The sequence below is a fragment of the Uloborus diversus genome, unplaced genomic scaffold (assembly GCF_026930045.1).
Source record: "Uloborus diversus isolate 005 unplaced genomic scaffold, Udiv.v.3.1 scaffold_652, whole genome shotgun sequence".
Taxonomy (NCBI): Eukaryota; Metazoa; Arthropoda; class Arachnida; order Araneae; family Uloboridae; genus Uloborus; species Uloborus diversus.
This window is the reverse complement of record NW_026558849.1, coordinates 27,781-53,618: the sequence shown is the minus strand read 5'-3', so window position 1 is coordinate 53,618 and position 25,838 is coordinate 27,781. Positions and strand designations below refer to the sequence as shown.

Sequence of the window (25,838 nt, the reverse complement as noted above, 5' to 3'; positions counted from 1 at the left end):
AACTAAATGTACAAACTGAAAATATTATTATCAAATGTACCTTTATGAAATGATTTAAAAAAAAAAACTAAATTAGAAAAATAATGAAATTTTGAGCATGAAAATGACGTTAAAAGAAAGATGGAAAGAGTAAAATTTCAATAATACTTGTATGTTCCATAGGGATCCTTGTCTGCTAATTTCAGCAGTTTGTCTTTAGAGTTATGTTGCATCTTAAATGAATCTTCGGAGCCAAGCTCGTTCGAAGGAAGTCTTTCAAAAAATTTGCTAGAATTCAAGATCTTAAATATTGAATTCTGGAAAAAAAAAAGGTTCATTAAAAAACGAAAATTTCAATTATAGCTGTAGCAAAAATTTGAGATTTAATTTCTATTTCAAAATAAGAGATCCTTGATAAAAAAATGTTGTACTAGAATTAAGTTTAAAAAGTAATTGAAAAACTTCCAAATTTTGGAATTATATGTACTTTGGCAAAAATGTTGGCAGGGGTGTGAAAAAAAAAAAAAGAAGAATAGGACAACTACAAAATAATTTTTCTTGGCGAAAATTCCTTCATAACAAAACGCTTTTGTGACATTAACAACAGGGGCAATGTTCCTGACCCAAATGAGTTGGCATGGCACCTCAAAAAAAGTGGAAGATTTAGATTTACAATATTTCTTACTAGTGGTATCCGCATGGCTTTGCCCGTAGTCGAAAATTAGAAGGTCATTCAGTTCACCTGTATATTTACAAATTATGGATGACGACTTTCTCGCCAATTGGCTATGTTCATTCACTCTCCCATTCCACGTCATGATAATTTCATAATTTACTCGTCCATCTTATGATAATTTTGCTCCGGAAAATGTTCTTAAAATTGGAATAGAAAAAGAACAAAATCGAATTTTCAAAAAACCGCTTCGAGGTGCACACCCCCATGCTAAAAACTAACTTTGTGCCAAATTTCATGAAAATCGGTTGAACGGTCGCGCGTCACAGAGATCCAGACAGCCTACAGACATCCAGACAGAGAGACTTTGATCTTTATTATTAGTAAAGATTTACATTTCTACAAAGGTTGCTATAGATAAACTGCTAATTTTAGCTTCTGAGATTATGTGCTCAAGAATTTTTAAACAACTTTTTAATCAATGTAAGGAACAATTGTTTTTTTTCGCTTCTTTTTGTTTTTTTTCAAATCAAGTCTCATAATCATTTATTTTTAAAACAATTTTATTAGAATGAAAAATTATTTCACTCATTACACTTCATTGAGTAACTTTATATGAGCCTAGTGCAATAATTTATTAATTTTATTTAAAAACATGGTCTTGTGTATTGCAATAAATGGGCACGGAAAATTCGTATTTTCTATCACAACACATAAAAATCGACTATTTTGATCCAATGTGGGGAAAATTTTTAAAATTCAGTTTCTTATTGATACTTTTGCACATTGATAGTGCTTATCCGTTAAAAAAATGATAATTCACAGAGATTTTGTTTTGTACTAAGATGGCCAAAAGCTTGATCGACAAAAATGTCATTCCGTCACAAAACAAAAAATGACATAAAGAAAAATAAATCAATAAAAGTTATTTTTCCTGTTTTTGTTTCCATATTTTAACTACTAACAATGATTTGCAAAGTAAATAAATGTATGTTTAAGTGAAAATAATTTCACGGTAAATGCTTAAACTTTTGCTTATCATAAAAAATGTCACTATGCTACATATAGAATAGCCCTATAATAAACTATTCTACTTCCATTAAAAAAGACTTATGTAGAAAATAATGAAATTTTCTAAATTTCACATGATCAGCTATATTGAATAGAAAAAAAGTTAAGTTAGCCCAATGGGGTCATTTCCAAAATTTTAAAAGTATTTTTTTCTGAAAGAGCATGCTTGAAAACATAGGATCTGACTATTTTTTAAATAAGTTATTTAAGTTTAATATTTAAAAAAAATTACTTAAATCAGTGCAATTTTATTGTTTACACTTCTGTTGTGTGACATCACAAATGATGAAATGCCATTCAATGTTGCCATTCACAGAACAAAATATTTAATCCGCATTTTTACTCACAAGTATTTGCAATGATATGGTTGATAGCAAGCGTAGAGCGCAATTTTAATTCCCTGCTTGATTATCATAATGTGGAAACGTAGTAGGAAGATGCGCCAAATTGCATCATTTGCGACGTCATAAAGACCCCACCTTGTTTTAAAAATCGGACATTTAAAAAAATTAATTTAAAAAAAACTGTTGGTAAATGAAAGTATTTTCTGGGTCCATGTAATTTTTTTTTTTTTTTTTTTGCTCATTCTATCTATTTCAATGACTAAAAGTAGCACTTTTGACTGAAGGAAACCACCCCATTCAAGCAAATTGTTTCATTAATTAGATTGAAAGGCAATACAAATAAGAAAATTTTCAATTAGCAAAATCATGATGAAGGTGGCATTAAACCATTACTAGAACAATGCAGAAAAAAAAGTTTCTTTAGTTAAATCAAAAAAATTTCAGGTCAGAACTCACAATAATCAGTTTTGATTAGAAAAATATAGTGAGTGCCGGATAAATTTGTATCGGCCGCTTTAATCAACTAAATCCACAAAAACGCACTGAAATTTAGCTTGAACATTGAAAAGTTGCCGGATATTTGAATCAATTCCGCCACTTAAATGGATCAAGGGTATGTGACTACCCATTTCCCGGAAACATGTGGTACACCAGTGTAGTCTTTAATTCTTTGCCCTCTTTCAGTAAAATGTTTTTTTTTTTTTTTTTTTTTTTTTGTAAACAATGAAAATAGGGGGAGGCAAAGTGTAAAGAAAAAAAAAGAAATATGATGGAGTATTGAATGTAAAGTAAGATGGAGGGAAAAACAGTATTGATGCAATCTATAGGCTATAGGTTTCATCATTGATAGCGTTGACATAGCAGCAGCGAACTCTTATGCCTATAGTTAGTTTTATGACGTTGAATAAAGACTGCCTAAATTAATTACAACCTACTTTTAGCCATCAGCAACAGATAAAATTTTCAAAGCAGATAAATTAAAATTTAAATTTTGTAATTGCTTTTTCATCCTGTTTTACGATAGAGTTCTTTAAATTATCAAAGAATCAAAATTTTAAGCGAACGGCATAGTTTTAATAATACAGTACACTCTTGAAAATCCAAGTTAATTGGGACTCATGTCACCTCAGATTACTGAAAACTCTGATTATCCGAAAAATTCAATCAGATTGAAAATTGACACTATTCGGACGAAAAAGAAGGGACACGTTTTATTTTATTGGGCAAAGAAACAAGAAGTTCTTCTAAAAAAGGAATTTGAGCAATATGTTTTTCTTCATGCAAAACTTATGGCTCAAATTTCAACATAAACTTACCCTTTAATTGCGTCTAAACGAATTATAATTTTAGTTTTTCAGGATATCAGCCCGTATTTATGTGCTCAGTTTTAAGCAACCAAAACATCACTTTGACTGCACCTGTTACCATATTGATGAGTTGTCTGTATCTATCAGAGTGTGTATGTACAAGGTGTATCTTGCATAACACAAAAACGGTTAGTCGTGAAAAATTTCCTTTTTGAAACTCATGTTGCATTGAGTTGTGCAAATACTTTTTTATTGCACTAAGATACTCCAAACGGGATGTTAACACGTTCTTTGTCAAAAAAGAATGTCAATTTTGCGTATCAAGTTATTATCTCCAAGGCATCTTTGAATACATATCTTGTAGTCGTAATACATATCTTTAAGTCAAATATTTCGTGTCTCTTTGAGAGTTGTTGAAACAAACTTCTCAATGTCTTTTCCTCATTACCTGTTGGAAGTTAATTAGTTTTACAGAAGCAAAGTTTCTGTTCTCATATTTTAGTGAAAATATTTTTTGAGCTACTAAAACTTAAATTTAAAATATGAATGAAGCACCACAGATTAAGCAGAACCTCAAATACCCTTGATTTGATAACACTGAAATAAAGTTCTCTTAAATTGTATGTATAATTTGACATTGAGGGAAAAAAAGAAAACACAAATTTTTGCTTTATTGAATCAAAACTGTTTGAAACAAACATGATTCAAATAAACGGTGGTCACTATACTTGATACATATTATTTTAAGCATTTATCTTGTTTTAAGATTTTACTTCAGAGAAAGTAAGAGAAAGATCAGAGAAAACATCAAGGTATATTTTGACCATTGTAAATGTTAACAATGAAAGATCACATACATGCAGTAAACCAAGAAATAACTTGTTGTTACTAACCTGCCAGCTACGATCAGCTAATTTAAAATATGCATAACGTGCTGCTATATATTTACAAATTTCTGAAGGAGTCATTTCCATATTTTCAACCGATGAAAGTGCTTGCACAATCAATTGTGAATACTGAAAGCGGGGTTTTGTCGCTTCATCAGGAGAAAACTTAGCAACTAACTCTTTAGCATAAGCTTCTTCTTCCCCAACATGAAACAACTTTGAGAAAGGTTCTTCTTTGGGATTACTGGAAAAAAAAAAAGTTGTGGAGACTAAATAACAAAATAATAGAACCACAAAATGTCTTTTTTAAACAAACGCAAATGAAATAAAGATAGATGAAAAGGAGTAACCGAGGATAGATAATTGAAAAAAAAAAAAAAAAAAAATGCTAGATAGTCTACACTGCAGATTTATATTTAAGATAAAATAAGCATTTTCATTTTGGAAACAACTGTCGTCATTTTGCAGCATATTTTGGAATGGAAATTCCCATTTTATCTTTGTTTTGGACAAGAAACTTTTCTACAGTGAGGAGGTTTAACATTAGCACATTAGCTAAGAATGCTACTTTCCTAATATGTTAGCAAAGTTAAAAATTAACACACTTGAAGTTTGATTTTACTAACAGTTCACTAGTCCCAAAAAAATTTTGATTGAAAAATTGTAATATTTCAGTCCTTCTTGACATGTCTTTGAAAATGGCTAAAATATCTTTTTTACGAACTCAAAGTAAGGTTAAAGTAGTCTTCCTTAAATTTCTAGCACCAAGTACTAGAAATTTCAGGGAAGAAAATAGTTCATTTAAATTGCAGTTTCATCTTTCTCAGCCTTTACTTTCATTTCCATAAAGAAATTATTTTAAAAGAGGTCCACAGACCTTAATCTTACAGTCTAAATTTCTAGGTTTAAGTGCTTTTTTTGTATGATGCAAAACTAAAAAAAAAATATCCATAACTATTGACAGAACTTGGCATGGAAATATGTATACCATGCTTAGTACATAGTTTTTGAATACTTGGCTTTACCAATTCTCATTACTATGAAATTTTTCTGTGGTCCCAAGGACTTTGCAAAATCGAGCATCAACTGCTGATGGAACCTGGTGAGAATAAAATTTGTAATGTGAAAAAGAGATGAAAGCAGTGGGTTAATTCCATGTCTTACTCATACAACAAATTAAGAATTTTAAGATACAAATCTCTTTATCTCAAACTTATTGAAGTATTATCTCCTATTTTTTTCCCCTCATCATTACTGATTAGCATTGAAACAAACTATTCAACCTATTATTATTCATTAAAAGCTTTTCGTGACAGTTGGAAGTGTTAAAATACAAATGTGACTCACACTACATGCAAAAGGAAGTGATATTTTTGTGATGTTTATATCTTTGGATATCTTCCTCTTTAGCAAAATTAAAAATAAACCATTCATGTATCCAGAAAGTTCAAAATTAAGAAAAATATGCAATATTTATTAATATTATCAATTTTAAAGTACTAGGGGGCTTTTCCATATGTGACTCTCAAAAATAAAAAAATCTTTTCCCAGGGGAAAAGTTTTTATGACAAACATTACTGATGTGGGCAGATGAACGGCAGTATTTGCAAAAATAAGTTTTCGAGAAACAACTTTTGAATTCAATATTAACAATAGGAAAATTCTGGAATTAGATTTTTTTTTGCACTTTTTTTCAGCTGAAATCAAATACAATGGCTTGTACAATAAAGCTAACGTACAATAGGTGATAAAAATGCAAAAAGAATAAAAAATTTGCAGTTACGACTTTTACCTACCCGTGGCTGATTAGTCTTAGTTAAGTAATACACAAACCTTGGAACAGGCTTTACAATATACTGTTGAAATGAAAATTTGGTATTCATCAAAATCTCTTTGTATTGAATAAAATTATTCAAAGTGTGTTTAATGGAAGAAGGATCATCAGAGGTGGTTGAGTCCATCATTTCTTTCGGACCTAAAAGAAAAAAATAAAAGGATAGAGTAAGGATTTGTTCCATCGGTTAATTTCTTTTCAGGAGTAAAGTGTTAACCAAAGATGATCAAAGAAAAATGTTACAACTGATTGGATCACATTTCTTGAGTCACGTTGCACTTGCACTATTCTGGTTCCGCAAAGATATTACAGCTACCACGTACTTTAGTCGACAAATATAATCACAATTATAACAACTAACAAATTAGTTTGTTGAACATGCTTATCTATTGACGAAAGGTATCAGGAAAGGAAAAATATTTAGAAAGTATTAAAGGAATGGTAATACTTAAAATTATGAAAAATATTTTAAATGTACTACCATACTATTAGTGACAAAATATTCGAAGTGTCCAAAATTCGAACTTTGTCCACATGAAAGTTTCAACAGTAACAAAAGAGGAATCAAGCACATGTACACACACACACAGACACATTGTTGCTTCAAAGCAAGAGTAGGATATTTTACTGTTATTCCTGGAATAAAATTCTTCATTGATGTAGTGAGATAACAATATATATACCAGGGCATGCTGTCTATGGACCAGAAGGACTAGGCTAGTCCCTTGAATAATTATCCAGTCAAAAAGTTCAAAAAAATGTTCTTTAAATTTTTTTTTTTTTTGAAATAAAAGAACACAAGTAAAAAGGTGGGTGGGATAGTTTTGTTTCAATCAAATTCTTTTAAAGCTTTTCCGATTGCTCTTTTCCCTTTTTGCCCCACATTATTAGCTGGACTTGCTCAAGGGACTAGTTCACAGAAGCCAGTTCCTACGAACTCAATTACAAATCAAGACAGCTTGAAAGATCCTTGGCACTTGCTTTGAAACTTATATTTGATCAAATCATCCAGGCAATCTTCGCTTTAGTACCTCTTGTACTGGTTTCAAAGTGAGTTTTAAAACCTGCAAACAACTTCGAAAAGACATTTTCTTCTCTTCATTCTACCCTTCATTTTAATTTATGGAAGGGGACTTGCTTGTAGAATCAAGGCCTCTGCCCCAAGTCAATGACAAGCATGCACAGTACAATACCAGGAGTTTTGGCGAAACTTGCAGTGTTGTGAAAGAAAGCAGTGAAAACTTTCTCTTTCCTTTCTTTCTTTTTTGAATTTCCACGTTTTGGACTCCAAAGAGAAGGCAGACAATTTAGACCCTTGATCAAGAAACGTCAATTGAATTGACAATTTCAAACAGATTACATAAAATTGTTAAAAACTTTACTACTTGTAGCACCCATCGTTGTGATCTGTATTTTTGAATTTCTACATGACTATTGCACCTCTCCCCTCATCCTGTTTACTTTGCTTTTTTTTTCATTATTGCGTGTAAATAAAAGACCTCAGAATTATTAATTTTGTTATTACATGAGCAAATAATGGTAATAATAATAATAATACTTTTACCTTATTTAAGACGAAACATTTTTAAATCCAGCTCAAACTGCATTTGATATTCAATTATAAATTTATTCAAAAATAAATAATGTATAGGGGTTTTGTTTGCATCTTGATTCATCAAGTATTTTGAATTTTTTGTTCAGTCCCAACATAAGAAGTAATAGGATAACTTAAAACTGTTTAAATTTACTAACTTCTAATTCTAGTATGTGCTCCAATTTTTTTTTTTTTTTATCCTTTGAAGAAGTTTTAATCAGCATGCAAAAATATATTACATGAAAATAAATAATTTTTTCTCGGTTAAATGGTGTCTGAATTTCTTTTCCTTGGTTTTTAATAAAATTGCACTTTTGGTGAATAATAAATGCAATATACGAGGGCAAATCAAAAAGTCTTTGCACCTAATTTTTTTTTATGGCCAAAATACGGTTGTGAATACACAGTGAACATATACATTTTCAGGAGTGACCGTTACTTGAATCGTACCAGCTGTATCTGCCTTTTGCTTTGATGAGCGGAACTGCTATCAGTCATTTAAGATGGCAGTTGTTCTTTAGACGTCCACAGCTTATGAGCAGCAAAGTGTTATTCGTTTTGTATGAAACAAGGTTTGTATGAAAAAACCAATTAATCAATTATTAAATAAAAATTAAAATAAGCTAAACTTTAGCAAGATACATTGAAACAACTTCCCATTGGTTGAAATGACGTAATGTTTACAATTATAAGATGCAAAAGTATTGAATTTTCAAACCCAGGAACGTGTTCAATGCTTGAAAAATGATATAATTTGGAATGCCAATGAAACAGAAAAATTGTTTGAAAAGGATCTAAGAAAAATAAAACAATTTATACACTTTTTTCTTAATTTAGTTTTTTTTTTTGTATAATTACAACCAATGCTTAGTTTTTGCTTCAAGATGCGCAATGCATAATAAGCTAGATAAATATAGTTTCTATGCAAAATAAGTACTAATTGGCAGCCCTGACTATCCCACGACCATATTCGTTTTCATTAAAATGGTTCAATGTTCTCTTAATATAAGTAACTCTTACCTTCTACAGAAACATTTTTAACCACACGAAAGTTGAAGTAAGTACATAGTTGCAACAAAACAGAACTTTTTATTTGCTGATGCTGAAAAAAAAAAAAATAAATAAAATTAGAAAACTAAGTAAACACTACATCAAATTTGAAATAAACATTATCATTCTTTTCAACCTTTTATCAAAACACTAACTTTTCATCAAGTGCACATAAGTCATTTGTTCTTACTTGTGCCACCAAACACCTAAATTAAATCAATAATAATATTTAGGCCTTTGTTTCTGCTGTTATTTTAACCTTTACTTATACCAGTAGCGTCGCTATGGGGGGTAAAAATGCTAAAAAGCTCTTATATAAATGGTTTTTTTTTCCTATATTAAACCAATTGAGGATTAATACATTTGCACAGGCCTACCTCTTAGGCAATCAGAACTGGAATTTTAGAGCCCTTCATTCACTACAAAGCTGAAAGGAGCTTTTAGAAAGTTGAAGAACCATGAGTGCAGGAATTTACAAAAATTGCTTTTAAGCAGTTTATAATTTTTTTTTTATTAAAGGTGGGTATATTTAATTTCTCTCGTGTTCAACGATATTAATAGGATGAGAAAAATGAATAATCGAATTCTCAAAGCGAAAGTTGGTTTTGATCAGCACCGAAAACTTGGGAATTCAAGGTTTTTTCTTTTTTTTTTCAAAACACTCTACAAAAAATGTTCTCTTAGAAATTAATATTAATTAGTCATAAATGGTCTGTAGAAAGACCCAGAAAAGGAATTCGCTGCGTAAACCTGCAAACTTTGCACCCTGAGCCCAAAAACAATCGAGAAAACTCAACATGCCTGTGTAAACAAACGAACGAGAGAGGTAGGTTTAAAAACATTTTTAAGCGCTTTTTGGCATTTTTGCCCCATTTCGGGGCGGTCCTTCTCGGGTTTCACTCATCTAAGGAGTGAAACCCGAAGTGGATTGGCCCACAAATGGAGTTGTTTCTGAAAACTGGATGAAAATTTGATGTTTTTATGAAATTTTATTATTTTTTTTCTTTTGCGTTTGTGTGTGTGTGTGTGTGGGGGGGGGGGTGACACCACAAATTACCGCCCTAGGTGCCACCCATGCTAGGTATGCCACCGAATATACTAAATGTTTATATGCCCTTTACTTACCTTTTAGTAATGAGTTCTGACAGCTGAATGTGAAAAAGCATTTGTTGACAGTTGGACTAGGTTGAATGACAGTGGTTCAAGTGAGAAAATTAAAATGATTTGAATCAACATACATTTTTGTTCCTTTTTAGACCCTGTAATAAGTGTAACAATGGCTAGTACGAGAGCAAAAATTGAGCACTAACCTGAACTGCTGTTGAGAATAGCACAGGTGTATTTTCCAGACATTGGTGGGTATTTACTAATAAGTATATTTACCATTAGCATTCTTTTAATGTTTTGTTTGTGAGGTTTTTTTCCCCATTACTGGAAATTTATTATGGTAATTATGCCTAAAAACGCTAGTTTCATTCATTTAATCTGCAATAAAGTTAGTTATGCACTACACTACTAATGTTATGAGCTTTATGACCTAATAGAGCATATAACATTAATATAAGTTACTACATCTGAAGAAATAGCCCCCGCCCCCCTTTTTTTTTTGCATAATGAACTAGAATCAAAGAAGAAAAATTACTAATTACACAACCCTGCAAATTTAAACTTTTGGAAAAATACAAAATAAGTTTTTGCTCATCTTTACATTATTTGGGGTGTTGATTTCGAAAATGACCTCCATTTTCTACATCATGTCAAGATTTTTTGTAAAATGGATTTTCATTTTTGTTCAAATCTTCCACCAAAAAGTAATCCCTTAAACAATCTATCGGGCAAAAGTGGGTTTTTTGCCAATTAAATGTACAGAAAATATCCTATTGGTGAGACATATTGATTCTTCAGCAATCACTTACTTTTTATTGGTCTAAATGGAAGAAAAAGGATGAAAAATTGCCAAATTTTACTCATGCACGGAGCAAAAAAAATGGCTATATCTGAGAAATAAAAAATTTTTCAAGGAATTTTGGGGGGGCGGGGGGGGGGGGGGGAAATACAGAATACTGATTCAGATTGACTACAAAATTTCATCAAAATCAAAAATGGTACAGGAAAAATTTTTTTTTTGATTTTGTTGATTTTATATGGAATGGATCCTGTAGCCAGATTGCACTAACCTCCTCTGGAAGAGAAAAAACTCTAAGTTCTCTTGAATTTAAACAACAGTTGGCTTTCTGTTTAATGATGCTCTACTTAACGACTTTCTCTACTGAAAGACGGCTTTTTGCGGTCCCAGACGGTCCAATATAGTTTTTAAAGCATTCTATTTAAAGACACTTTCTACTTTAGGATGATATTTTGTGGTCCCTTGAAAGTCGTTAAACAGAGAGCCAACTGTATTTACATTGCATTATGGTGCAGATTCTTTTAAAAAATCACCAACATGCTATTGTAATTTGTTTTTATTAGGGTGTAACACACATAAAATGGACCAAGAGGAGCAAATATTGTGCATTAAAGTTTGAAACAAATTTGAAACAGCAAAAATTAAAACAAAAAAAGTTTCTATTTACATATATTTCTATTTATATACATAACTTGATGTAAAATTTTTATACTCAAAAGAACTTTGAGTTTATCTCTCCGAGTGGAGATTTGTGCAATCTGGCTACAAGGTCACTTCCATATAAAATCAGCAAATTTTTAGAAAATTTCGTGCCGTACCATTTTTGATTTTGTTGAAATTTAGTAGGCACTGTATGAACATTCTGCACTCAAAAATGGTTTCATTTTTTTTGGTGAAAATTTTTTTTTCCAGATATATAGCCAATTTTCCGATTTGTGGAAAAGTAAAGTTTGGCTTTTTTTATCCTTTTTCTTCCATTTTGACAAATAACAAAAAAATGTTTTAGAAAATGCTTTTTGATGGAAAATTTCAGCAAAAAAAAATAATAAATTTAGCAAAAAATCCTTACGAAATAGAACTGTTTCCATTATTTTTCCTGGAATCAGCCCCAAAAAGTACATAATATTCAGCCATTACTTTTTGTGTATATTTTTCATTGCAGGCCTGTGTTATTATAACTGATGCTCAGGATATAATCATTGTATGCCAATCTCTTCATTTTGGTGCTGAACAAGATGTTGAACAGAACAGAAACTGATTTATGGTAGTGAATCTGGTAACTATAACCAGTGGTGTTCCCATCAATTTTTCTGAGGGTACATTCCCGGTAATCCATTACGAACAATTTGTGTATGTGTTACATAAAATGCTGTATTATGTTTCTCACTTCTTACTGTTCAATCTGCATTGTATTAATCTAGTATCAGCACTTTCCTACATCGTATTTTTCACAGATTCCTAATCAGAAATTTATCAGATGTTATCTTGCTCCCTTTTCACCGGCACGTGTGAAGGTCAATGAAGGGTGTGGCATGAGTGTGGTGCTGTAAAGGTGTGGCTTATCTCCTAATTGCTGACTCGAGCCAATTGCATTAGACATGTGTAATGGGCGTTGGCATCTGGTCTTACATGGCTTTAGTGAATGATATAGTAATTAGGTGGAAGATAAAAGAATCTTCTCTTAGGTTTTTGGCCACTTGCACTCAGCGATCTGATACACGATGTTTGTGTAGTCAGAAGACTACTCTTTTCCCCTCACAATGGGATTGTATTAAAAACTAGTTTAACAGAGCTAGTCTATTAAATAATAGGAAATGATTCTTACCGGTGATATTCATTTTATCCAGGCAACTTGTATAAATAGTGCAATAGTTTTTTATAAAGCTTTTTACTTCATATTAAGAGAAGAAACAGGTTGATCATAGTAGAAATATTTTATTTAAAATGATTATGTTTTTATTTTAAGTGTTGATAGCAAATAAAGCTATTTCTTCCTTTAAAAAGTTTAAAGTCATTTAGTATACTATGCTAATTTACAAAATTATTAAAAATGGGTTTCATCCCATCATCAGTATGTGATCATATACATAGTATGTCATAATATGAAAATTTATGAAGCTTGAGGATATACGCTATATGTATAAAAAAATATTTGAGAGTATACGGCATATATGGAGTATACCCTATGGGAACACCACTGACTATGACTATATTTCTACTTTATAAAAGGCTACAAATTTGAAAGTGCTTATTAACCATTTTGTCTCTTCTTCTCTCTTTTTTAAATAATTATAGAACTGGTAAAAAGAAAAGGTAAAAGTGGAAAACAGGGAAGTTATTTTAAAAAAAAAAAAAAACTAATTTCAAGGGGGGGGGGGGAAGCTACTTTGAGATGTGTCTCTTCAGCATTAGAAATCTCAAAGCATCAAGCTCTACTAAGTTACATTAAAGAAATAATTATGCCAAAGCACTGAAAACCACTTTGGAGAGACAGCTAAAATTTTGAAAATAAAAAGAAAAGAAATTACTTATTTAAGTAATTTTAGCTGTCCTCTTCAAAGTTTACATTCTTTGGATTTTCAGTGCATAAGCTTAATTATTTATTTGATGTAGCTCAGTAGATCTGGTACTTGTTACTTTGTGATTTCCAATGCTGAAGAGTTCAATCTCAAAGCACCTTGTCCTTTTTTTAATTTTTTTCAATTTAATTTTCCGGTTTTCAACTTTAAATTTTTTTTTTGGTAGTTTTATTACAAGTTTGCCATTATTTATATATACACACAGTGAACTCACCTATAACAGTCTCTCTTAAGTGAAATGGATAATGTATGCGAATTTTTCACATGGAGCATATCTCAGAAATTATAAATTAATCTGAGGAAAGTCTAAAGTCAGAAGTTTACTTACGTACACAAAAAATGAAAAATCAACACTAGAAAAGTTAATTTACATACTTACTGTCAGAAAAGATACTAATGCTTCCATCGACTCAGGAGTAAATGAAAACATTTTTTTTAGCCTAAATATACAAATAAAATGTTAACAAGCAAATTTTCAACATTTTAAAATACTTAAGACAATTGATGCATAATAAACTGAACTTCAAATGAGCTGATTATGATGATAACAAGTAATGAAGTAGAATGTACAGTTAAACTAATTACTTTAAGACAAAATACAGGAAAAAACTTCTAATGATTAAAACACAAATGCCTTAAGTTAAAAAACACTAGCTTTACATAACTTCAGTAATGCATGCACAAATTGTATAATAATGAAAAGTAAATATAAGCAACATAAAGATTCATTAAATAGAAAAAAAATTTTTTGAATAAATGAAATTTAAAATGCATATATTAACAGTAACACTGTATAGATTTCAAACTGACGACTGCTTGCAAATATGACCACTGGTATCACTAGTTAGTGTAAAATTATACTGTGAGGCAAAAAAAAAAAAAAAACTCTCAAAATTTTTTAAGGTTTCTGACACCATTTTTGTGAATTCTTACATGAAATGACTACTTGAGTTCAAACATGATCACTGTTTTTCCATCAAATGCCACTTTTTGGGGGATCCCCCCCCCTTTCCAGTTTTTAGAGCCATTGTTTTTATTTGGAGAGGAAGGGAGCATATACTTAATTGAAAACATTTTTCTGAGTGAAAATTTGTAGAAAAGAAGCAAACTCATTGGAGTATGTCAATCCCCCCCCCCCCCAAAAAAAAAGTTTTAAAAAAATCATCAAAAACATGTTTTATAGATCCTCCATCCCTCTTATTGTATTTTTTATTTATTTATTTATTTATTTATTTTTTTGAAGTAAAATCAAAGTATTGGTCTCACTCCTATGAGCCCCATGTCTGAAAACATTGTGACATTATTATTATTTTTTTAATTAAATGTTAGAAGCATCACACCTTGCATACAAGTATCTTCAGTAAAGAACCTTTCTGCATTTTTTTTATTAATTCAAATTACATTCCCAGACATAATTAAGATTAAAAATGAACTTGCTCAGAATGTAGCATTAATATATATTTATATTTTGGGGGATGCATCGCCCCCTTGCTTATTACTTTTCAATTATATCAAGAAGTGATAAAAAATCAAGACAAAAACATGATCCCAGCTAAAATGCATAAATTGTGTAGGATTTTGCAGATTTCAGGCCATACACAAACTAACTTTAAGTGCTATCTTAAAATTGAAGAAATAAAACAATAAAAACTTCAAAGTATTTATGAATTGCCTCATAAGACTATTAAATAATTTACAATCATTTTAAAAAATTAATTTTAACTAATTATTTCAGCTGTTACTTAAAAAACTTTTAAATCCAAAAGTAATAATTGCTCTTGAAGCAACCACCACCACAAAGAACCAAAAACCAATAAACGGCGCCAATTTGGTAGGATTTTCACTAGTTAGCTAAGTCTTGTTTCCTATCAAAATGTCCGAAATCATCAGCATTTGGTTTTTACACGCTGAAAAGTTTGTATTTTTGTGTTTCTATGACGCCACGTGCCAAGCGAAATGTAAGCATTTTGCACTAACACTGCAGCAATCTTTCAGTATTTGCTTTTGGTTTACGATATTTCTTATTATTTCTTCAGTAGTATACAGTATCAAGCATATTCAGCAAAAATACAAATGTATTTTTTTGCATAAATATCTTTCTATTTTATTCCATCACTCAGCATGCATAATAATAAAACAGAACAAATACTGCAAATTATATGTAAAAACAATTGTTTGACCACTGTATCGCAATTTGGATTATTATAAACTGAAATAAAACAAGAATGGAAAATAAATTGTAATGTCAATAAAAATTGGAAAAAAAAAATCAGGAAAAATCGATGCGGATTTTGAACTTTGGTGGATTTGTGGCGCTCCACCGCATTTAATATATTTAATAAGAGTACCTTTGATATTTTCATTGTATCAATCCACATTTCGTACTATGTATGATTATAAAAACCATGTTATCCATGGATCATACGCAGCTCTAAATTGCCCTCAAATTCATTTTTTTGCACTGTATGCTATTAAGTGTTATATTCCGGAAAATATGGCTTAAAAAAATTTTTGTTTTCCTTCACCCAATTACGCAATCTGCAGACTGTCTCACGAATGTTAGTCAGTCATCGCAGCATCACCCCCGTTTAGCTTAACCAAAATGAACTCGAACGATAACACACAACTTCCTAGGATTGAATACTTTACCTATATACGGGCAAGGATGGCTCTCTTTATAATTAGCTCATTTACTCAGTTGACTCTTGTGATAACTCTTGCCATCAAATAATGTTATGATGATTGTTCTCAGTGTCTTCCATTGTGTTTGAAATTTACACAGATAATTATATCAGATTTCAATGGGTTAAGAAACATACTTGATTACCCAAATTTATCATTACAACACTCATTATTCACAATACAAATACGATACTGTAACCAGCAAGTATATAAATGAATTTAATGAGAAATAAATGGCTATTGATAAAGAACAAAGATTTACTTTATCAAGTACCTAACAGAAATTAGCATCCAGAATTCTTTTTCGGAACTTAACTTAGAACATAAATACATTGAGAAACAAAATATTCTTAATATTATACCTAATATACTCTAATATACAAGTAAAATGAAACCTGTGAATAACAATATCGTCAATAACAATAAACCTGTCTATAAGAATATCATCCTTGGTCCCAGCAAAATTTTAGCATAAATAATCAAACTGTCTATAACGACTAGCTGCGTCGCCCGGCTTTGCACAGTCCATCTTAAAAATAAAAGTTATGCCAAGTGACGCAAGTTCAACACTCAGGCTTGAACCAAAAAAAAAAGTCAGTGACATTTTGCGGCAGGTTGCGGAAAAACCCCAAAAAGTAAACATTTTAAATCCCCTGATTACAGGAAAAGCCTCAAAACAAAAACAAGAATTTTACCCGTTCATATTCGAGAAAAAAAAATGGCAACAGATCTTTCATCTCAATGATTTTCTTCACCCGCTATACATTTTAATAAAAGCGTTGTTGCGGAAAGTTGAGATGAAGCACTGAATAATAATTTGAATGGAAGAAAGCCTTCGAAAAATAGTGATTTGATTTTGAAATCTAACAGTCATAATTAATAGTTTTTAATTGATATCTCCGCTAATTATTATCGGAGGATTATGTTAAATAACCAAACATGAAGACGGGAAGATTACGCATCCATCGATACCTGGTTCGATGGTCAGTTCACTGTCGTTCGGGAGAAGAAGCTTGGACATACATAGATGCATAGATACACTCAGTGTTTAATTATATAAGAGATAACCTATATCAATATTTTTTTAGGTCCCAAAAAGTATCGTTGTAGACAGGGTTTTACTATATTTGGATTATAATTGATTAGTTAAATTAAAGGCAAGATTCTTAATTATGAACAGAATTTTTAGTTGCTGTTACAAAAAAAAAGGCTTGTATTCACTTGCCTGAGGATGATCTTTAGCAGTCATCACAGAAATCAGTCCTTTTTGAAACTTTAAAAAAGTAAATACATACAAACCAGTTCCACAATACGCTCTTTATTTCTTTATTTTCCTCAAAAGCACTTACCCTTGTAATGTATTTTCTTAATAGTATGCATGAGTTGGTTCTTTAAGCAAGGTTCTTCAATGACCAGAGACCCACCCAATAAATGAAAAGCACTCACACATGCATCTTAACCATGGATGTAAAAAACAACTCATTATGTTCTTAGATACAGGAGAAGACATTGGGTTTGTGGGAATTTGAGGTTGAAATGTGTATGTTTTCTCTTTTTGCAACAAACAATACAATTCAAATTTAAAACACCATTTGAAGGAAATAAATAACAAAACCTAAATCTCTACTTAATAAATTTTTTTGACGAACTTTCTTGATGTGTTTTCCAAAGAGCCCAAAAAAGGATCTTGATCTTGGCTTTTCAAGGTTCAAATTAGGGATGCACTGATTAATCGGGCATAATCAGTCAGCCGGCACCTAGCCCATTATTTAAAATTGGACAATATTTAGCAATTAATTAGCTGAAAAAATTTATGAGAATTTAGAACAAGAAACTGCTGAATGAATTTATTACATCTACTAACCAGGCTGCAGAGTTATAGTCTGATTGATTTTGGAGTAAAGGAGTCAGAGTCGGTGTCAAAGGCTCAAAAATTCCCCAAGGTTAGTCATTTTCCTCCAACTTTGCAGCCCTGCCTACCAATAGATTCCAATTCTTGCTGTTGTGCCCGAATTTGATCTAAATTTAGGAATAATCATGAAGGAGTGTGAATAACACATTTCTTTTCTTTTCGTTTTTTTTTTTGGAGAGGGGGGGGGGGGGAGAAATACAAATATATAAAACATATTTCTGGGAAAAGCGAAAATGAAACCAAAATTGTAAAGGGAAAAAATGAATCTAATTTTGAAAAACCAGACTTTCAGCAACTTAAAACAAAAAAAAATCTCTTAGGGGAAAAAAGGGACCACTTGCGACCCCTGACATATATAATAAATTCCACTAGCAGCATAACTTTAACAGTAAAATTCATATTTTTCCTGGAAAAATTGAGATCAAATATTTCAACCTTTAATAGTGTTTGACATATTTAGGGAAAGTAATAATTTAAAATTCAGCCTATATGTAAAAGTTGTTTTGGGCATTACTTTAAAGATATGCTTCACACCATACATTCTCTTTTGAGTTATTTGTCTTTTAACTTAGTAGCTACTTTCCAAAATTTAAAATTTGCCTTTTAGGAATAGAGAATGGGGATGTTTTCATCAGTCTGAAGTACTATTTTTGGTAATTGAAGTTGATAGAATAAGCAAAAAAAAAAAAAAAAAAAAAAAAAACATGGAACAAGAAAATCTTTTATTTTCAAAAGGTTTAATTTTTAATTATTTTTTTGAATGTCCGATTTTTCAAATAAGGCGTGATCTTTATGACGTCACCAAGTGATGAACTTTGGTGCACTACTCCACTGGCACACTGAATGCTGATGCTTGCCATCTACAGCATTTTCAGATGATGATAATAAAGAAGTGAGTTAATATTGCACTCAACGCTTGCTATCAACCATATCGTTGCCAGTACATGCGAGTAAAGAAGTGAATTAAATATTGCGCTCAGCACTAATAGCATCAGTGAATAACATGTCATCACTTGTGATGTCATGTGCATAAAAAAGGAAATTGAATCTGAGCACCGATTAAAATAATTTTTTTTAAATATTAAACTTTGTCAAATTACTTAAAAAAAGGTCAACTCTTAAGTTTTTAAGCATGCTCTTTCAGAAAAAAAATACTTTTAAAATTTCGGAAACAACCTCATTGTTTTTGTATTAAAACTTGATTACATTAGCATATTTTTGGAATGAAATATTAATTTAAAAACATGTATATATATACCTAAATTTTTTCAAAAAGTGCTGCTGTTGAAGGATATCATATGGTTCATTTTGTTTCGACTTATTTTCACAAACAGATGCAATCAGTTCTTCAAAGGCAGATTTTATGCCTGTAATTTTCTTGTCTTTTTTACCATGGAATTTTTTTTAACTGTTTGAACACTATTGCTACAGATTTATATTCTTCTTTCATTCTTGGAAATATTTTCTTCAAGTAATCCAAAGATCGTAAACCTACAAAGAAAGTACAAATATTAAAAAAATGGTTAAACTGATTATATGAACTTTTTTCATTGATTAATTGCCAGCATCGTTAACATATTCTGAATCTGTACATATTTTAAAAAATATATTCTAATACATTTTTAAGTCATTTCATAAACATGCAAATGATTTAATAAAATCAGCAGTTTCACAAAACTAATTTTGGAAATTGACACAGTCACAAAAACAATATTAAAAAATCGGAAGAGTCACAAAAATCTGCAATTTAAAATAGAAAATTTGTTTCTCTGTTTAAAATAAAATTTACAGATAAAATAAAATGTTAAGCTGAATCACAAGAACAATCACTTAAGTAGCAACTTTTATGCTATTTTTTTACCATATTGCATTTTCCAAATTTTATTGCAATCGTTTAGCATCTGTTTTGAGGGGCACTTTTCTGACAATATCCTGAATTGTCCGAAACACCAAGCCTATTGAGCTGAAGTACGATGAAATTTTCCATACCTCTTTAAGTTTTTAGCTTCTCATCCCCCTCTTCCCTTGCATCTCCAAAAATAAATCTATTAGAAATAATAGTAGATGATACTTACACTTTTCAAACTAAAATTTAAGTTGCTGTAATTTTTCTGTAACAAAAATTAGAACGTGCCTTTAAAAAAATCACTAAAACAATGCCAATAGAAAACAAGAAACAATGTCGATGCAATGCTTTCACAAAAATAGGTAGTGCGAAAAAAAAAATCTGTATTGGCTCCTGCTAACAAGAGTTTAAATTTACAAGTAACGTCAACAGCCCAGGCAAACACAGAATTGCAAACAAATACCAAACATGTCATTACAGCACACAGAGACTGCAGTTTTTTCTCTTTTTTTTTGGGGGGGGGGGGGATCACCAGTCTGGAATACCGTAAGAGAGCTGAAAACGAAAAATGTCTTAAAGGAAGTTGAGAATATTTTCACATTGATAGCTAAAAAAATATTTCAACACAAGGCCTGATGCTAAGGTGTGGGTCTTTAGTGATAGACGTCGGTAAACAATATTCAACCGCATTCTCATTCCTAATGTAATGTAACATCAGCTTTATTCAAATGAGATTGACTTCTCAACTCTTTCGGCACATGTAAAGTTGCAATTTTAGGTTGGCATCCTCTGATGCCCAATCATATGCTAATGAGGCATTAAAGTATTAATAGTGAATGATTCCAATCATTCTCTCTCTTTCTTTTTGCTCAGCCTCTTAGGTGTTAGGTCTGGTAGGTGTTGGGGAGTTATCGAACTCCTCCTCCGCTTATGACCAGGGTTAATCCTTATTAGTTTATTTGTTCGCTTATTTATTTTAGTTTCGGATGGACCAATGAATCTTTGGTAAGCTTTTAAACAAGTTTCTAATGTTCATTTCAACACACTGACATTAATTCTGTATCTTCTACTGTGTTTTATCATCTCTGCTTGTATAAGCATGTAATAATGTTGAGTGACTTCGGCTTTCCAGTTAAACGTAAGTTATCATTTAGGGTTCAAACCCTCTTTAAAAGTTTTCGATATTGTTCCAAAAATTTCGTTTCATCGCACTTTTTCTTTTTTTTTCTGCTGAAAAATGAAATTGTTATTGCTGAAGAATTAGACAACCTAACTGCTTTATCTGCAATATTTAATTTTCATGTATTTACTGCGAAAATCATTTCTTACAAAACAATTCAGTGTTTTCCTTCAGGTTTTGAATGCCCGACGCCAACAAAAACATTCAAATTCTTTGAGTTTGAAAGTACGAAACTCTCAAATGACATTTTAAAGGTATCAAAAAAATATTAATTTAAGAGGTGTGCATATCCGAATGTGCATGCATGAGTACACATTAACATTCTTTTGGGTGAGAAAAAGACATCAAATATTTAGCAGGGGTTATGTACTGTAACCCTCAGATTTTTTTCCTCAACTTTTACATTTGCTCATGTAAATGCCTTAGAGCGGCTCTCCTCATTTAAATAAACAATTGCAACAAAAATCATTAGAATATACGAATGAAAAAGAGTTTAATTGTTTATACAAATTTTGTAAGAAATGTGGTTAAAACCCTCCACGAAACAAAATTCTGGCTACGGCCTGGTTTCAGCATATCATCAATGATGATCATTTCAATAAAATGTTATGAATCGTCTATTGTACAAAACATTATTCTGGATAAATCAATGTTTTGTTTATTTTGTCTACATTATTTTGAATAAATTAATGCATATTATATAGGCGTAGCTAGGGTGGGGAAGAGGGGGCAGTCCGCCCCGGGGCGGCATATTTTTAAGGACGGCAATTCAGTGCCTTTGATGTGGAAAAAAATCTAAATGAGGGTATCATACTTTCAAAAGAAAAAACCCCTTCTAAATGTAAGTTATTGTTGTGACTACAACTGCGCTTCTCAGTGTTCAAAGTTGAAATATTTCCGTTGTGAGCCTCCCTGAACCTTCCTCATTCCCTTAACGTCCACTAAGACAGACTTGAATTGTATTTTTAAAACATAAATGTCAGAAAATATTTGAGAAAAGACCCTGACTTCCTAACGTCACCAAAAGCTAAAACTGACTTCAGTTTTGATGAAGATTCGGGAGAGAACTCCATCTCCCTAAATGTTACTCTTAACTGCGATTTATGATGCAAATTTAGAATATTTCTCCGAGATAGATGCCTAACATCCCCCCCCCCTTTTTTTTTCGTAGAAAGAATACGGATTAAATCAGTTTCCCTTTTCTTCCTTAAATGAAGTTTTCAATGTGTTCAATAACTTTTTGACAGTTTAATGTATTAGAGGTGTCTCAATGAAAGGGCGGCAAATAGAGGAACTGCCCCGGGCGGCAGAAACTAGCTATGCCACTGATTATATTATGCCTTTAGTACAGTGGTGGACAGAATTATAAGGCACCTATCTAATTTGACAGATACTGGAAGAAAAGATTCAGAGCTTAAAAATATGTTATCAAATATGTCAAAAGCATCAATTTATTCTGTTGTTATACATATTTATTTTATATTAATGATATTTTCATACAATTAAATGAAAAAAACTTAAAAACATAATGGACAAAATTATAAGACACCAAAATTTTTTTCCAAATACTGTGGTCAACATATTTAACAAATATAATGGTCATCATCTAACACGGTGTTTTAATATTTGGTAAGAGCTGCCATTGTTTTTTATAACACGAAAGATGCGATTTGGCATCAAAGCTATCAATTTTAACGAAATATCGCAAGATAGTTCTTCCCAAGCACATTTTACAGCATTCTTTAGGTCTTCGACACATATAAACTGCCTCCCATTTCGGTAAGCAGCACAAGCTAAATTCCCCCTGAGATTTTGATGTGATTTAAGTCTGGCGAGCGAGAAGGCCACTGGAGAATATCGATACTTTGCGCTGAAAGCCACTTTTTTGTTTCGTGTGATACATGAATCGGCGTCTTATCGTGCTGGTTTTCTTTAATCTTTTATGTTTTACATTTGAAGCATTGTGCAACACACTGAGAATAATTCTCCTTGAACAAATCAGTTTCAATGCATTTTTAATGCCTGTTGTAGTCTGTGTATTCTGTGTAGCGAGTGAAACCACTTGGCGTTTGTCTCCCTAAGACAAGCAAGGAGTACGTCCAGATCTTTTACTCATTGATCCATTAACTTCTTTATTCAAAACATTTCTAATTGCACATCCAGAGCGTTTAATAACTTTTGAAATATTACTACAGTATACTCCCGATTACCTGTGTGCGGATTATTCGGTTTGCGGATTATCCGTGCATCATTTCGGAATCACACTTTTCTAAAGCTTTGATGATGTTATCGATAATATCGATAACATCATTGAGGAAGTTAAAGAAATCTAAGGTTTCGAATCAGTTGACGCTGAAAATGTCGAAGAGTGGTTTAAAAGCGACAAGTGTGAATCAGGATTTCAATGTCTATCTGACGAAAATATCATTGAGCTTGTTACTGAATCAAACGCAAGTGATGCTACTGAAAACGAAGATGAAGAACATGAAGATTATACAATTTCACATTCTACTGCTCTAAAATCTGTGGAACATTTACTGGATTACATGAGGGAAAGAAGTTATTATTACGGAGAAATAATTGCAGTAAAAAAAATCGTACGGACATACGCAACAATTTAAACAAATAAAGAAAACAAAAATGTATCACCCATTTTTTTAAGCAATAAATTTCGAAGAAAAGTTCGTGGTTTGTGTGAGTATTTAGGTTTTTCTAATTTCCCCTTAAATAGTTACCCTGCATATTCCTTAAATGATTTTTCGGATTATCCGTGTTTTTCGATTATCCGTGCTAGGCCGCCCGGGTGATTAGCACGGATAATCGGGAGTATACTGTAATTGAAGCATGGTTGCATTAGATCTCCGAATTTCACTTTCTTTTAACTCTGCACCTTGTGGAACGTTTGTAATTCGGTTATCATCTGCTTTATTTAACTGCTGACGCCACAACAGTGTGCAGAAAATTAGAATAATGCACATTATTTTAGAAAAAAAAAGCAGTTGTTTTAATTAAAATGTTAAGGTGTCTTATAATTTTGTTGCATGGTATTCTTATTTATTTTTATTGAACTCCATCAAAATATTATTTCCGTGAAACAATTACGTGTGATAACAGAATAAATTTATGTTTTTGAATTATTTGAATAAACATTTTTAAGCTCTGAATATTTTCTTTCACCATTCACCAAATTAGATAAGTGTCTTATAATTGTGTCCACCACTGTACAAATAGTACTCAAACAAGCAGAAGTTTTTTTTTTCCTTGTCAGGAAAGTACCTTAATTTTTCCAGACCCATTGCATTTTCCATCTTCAGATCGCATTACATATGGTTTTGACCTTTTATGATGTAGACATGCACATCAGCATGTGATTTTGGCTTTAACTTTTACATAATACATAATAACAAAAAAGCTTTATATAACTCAACTGAAAACTTGCAGAAATGAAAACGAACATTATCTAGAGACTTACCATCAGATATACATCCATTTTTCAGGAAATGGTAAATTATACAAGTGAACAAAGGGAGCAATAGCACAGCTAAGTTCTTTTTTGAAGGGTCATTTGACTCAACGAAGCTCGAAAACCTTGAAAACAATAATAAACAATCATATAACCAACTGTGTGCATGAACATTTAAGATTAATGCATGAAAGATATAGATTGCAAACAAAATACTTTACCTTTCATACTCAAAGATAGCGTAATCATAACTAATTGGTGTTAATAAAGACTTGATTTTGTCATTTATGGAAAGAGGGAAGAAGCCCTGGGAGTAGAATGAAAATTCAGTGGCGTTCCATTTAAGGGTCGTTGAAAATTTGTCATTTCGAAGGTTCAAAAGTTCCTCCAAGGACAATTCAAAACGATCTTCACCAGATGTTTCAGTATCCTGGAAAAAAAAAATTATACTTTAGAAAAAGAAGTTCTAAATCGCTCCTTTTCATACAGATTGAAGTTAATACTGGAACATCTTTATCAAACATTTACACCAAGGATGTGAAATCAGAATATGAGGTTAACTTGTGGAGTTTGGGGGAAAAAAATTGGAGCTGTTGAATTTAAAAAATACATCAACTCCAAATCCTGGACAGTTCGAAATGAAAATTAAGTAAATTGGAAAAAATATCTATTAAATTTACAAAGTTAAATGTTTTCATTTATTGACTATATACATTAATAAATATTTATTTATTTTCTAGTTTATTGATGAGTTAATAAATAAATATAAGGGAGACTTTTTAAATATAATTTTGAGCATTGTTTCTCGACTTCATAATGTTCAAAAAATGAATTCTTGAATGATGAAATGAATCACTTCGTAATATTCATTTTTTTACATTTATGTATTTATTTCAAATGTTTAATTCCCCAAAAGTATCATTTGAGAAAGCTTCTTTTTTTTAATATGTGAACACTGGATTTTCAAACTTGTTGCTTCTACTCAAGTCAACTCAACTTCTACACAGATAAAATAAACAATATTGTATACATATTTATGCCTCTATTTATTTATTTCTTTTTTAAAGTTTCTTATACCTATATTATGTTTGAAAAAGTAAATAAATATATAAAGTTGTATCCCCCTCCCTTTACTTGTAATTAGTTTTTTCCAACAGTTTGTTCCCTGTTTGCAGTTACTATATTCAGAGCCCAACGCTTCACTGCAGGGTACTTTAAAGGTTAACTCTTTAATTGTTTCTTTATGACAGGGATGCACAACTTATGGCTCAATAGCCAAAAGTGGCCCTTGAAGCTTGTCGAATTGGCCTGCGGCCAATTCTGAAAAAAATATTTAAAAAAAAGTTTTTCGAATTTTTTTTTCATAAAAAAAATATAATAATTTTAGAAATGCTACACTCTTATTTAGAAATGTTCATCGCTCTAATTTATAATTTCAAAGTCCAATACAAGTTGATTTTACTCCCATTCATAACTACTACTACTTTCCCAAAATGGAGATTGGGTCAAAGTTACAAGGGAGAAAAAGGGG

General features: G+C 31.2%; 1 protein-coding gene across 1 annotated transcript in view; it reads right to left on the bottom strand.

The window, feature by feature from the left end:
• LOC129233720 (uncharacterized) overlaps positions 1–25,838 on the bottom strand; it is a 71,343-nt gene that overhangs the window by 21,281 nt on the left and 24,224 nt on the right. Inside the window, exons 4-6 of the mRNA XM_054867698.1 lie at positions 5,287–5,360; positions 4,268–4,505; positions 148–296 (exon numbers count right to left, since the gene is read on the bottom strand). Coding sequence (XP_054723673.1) covers positions 148–296; positions 4,268–4,505; positions 5,287–5,360 — 461 coding nt within the window. The remainder of the gene's footprint in view (positions 1–147; positions 297–4,267; positions 4,506–5,286; positions 5,361–25,838) is intronic.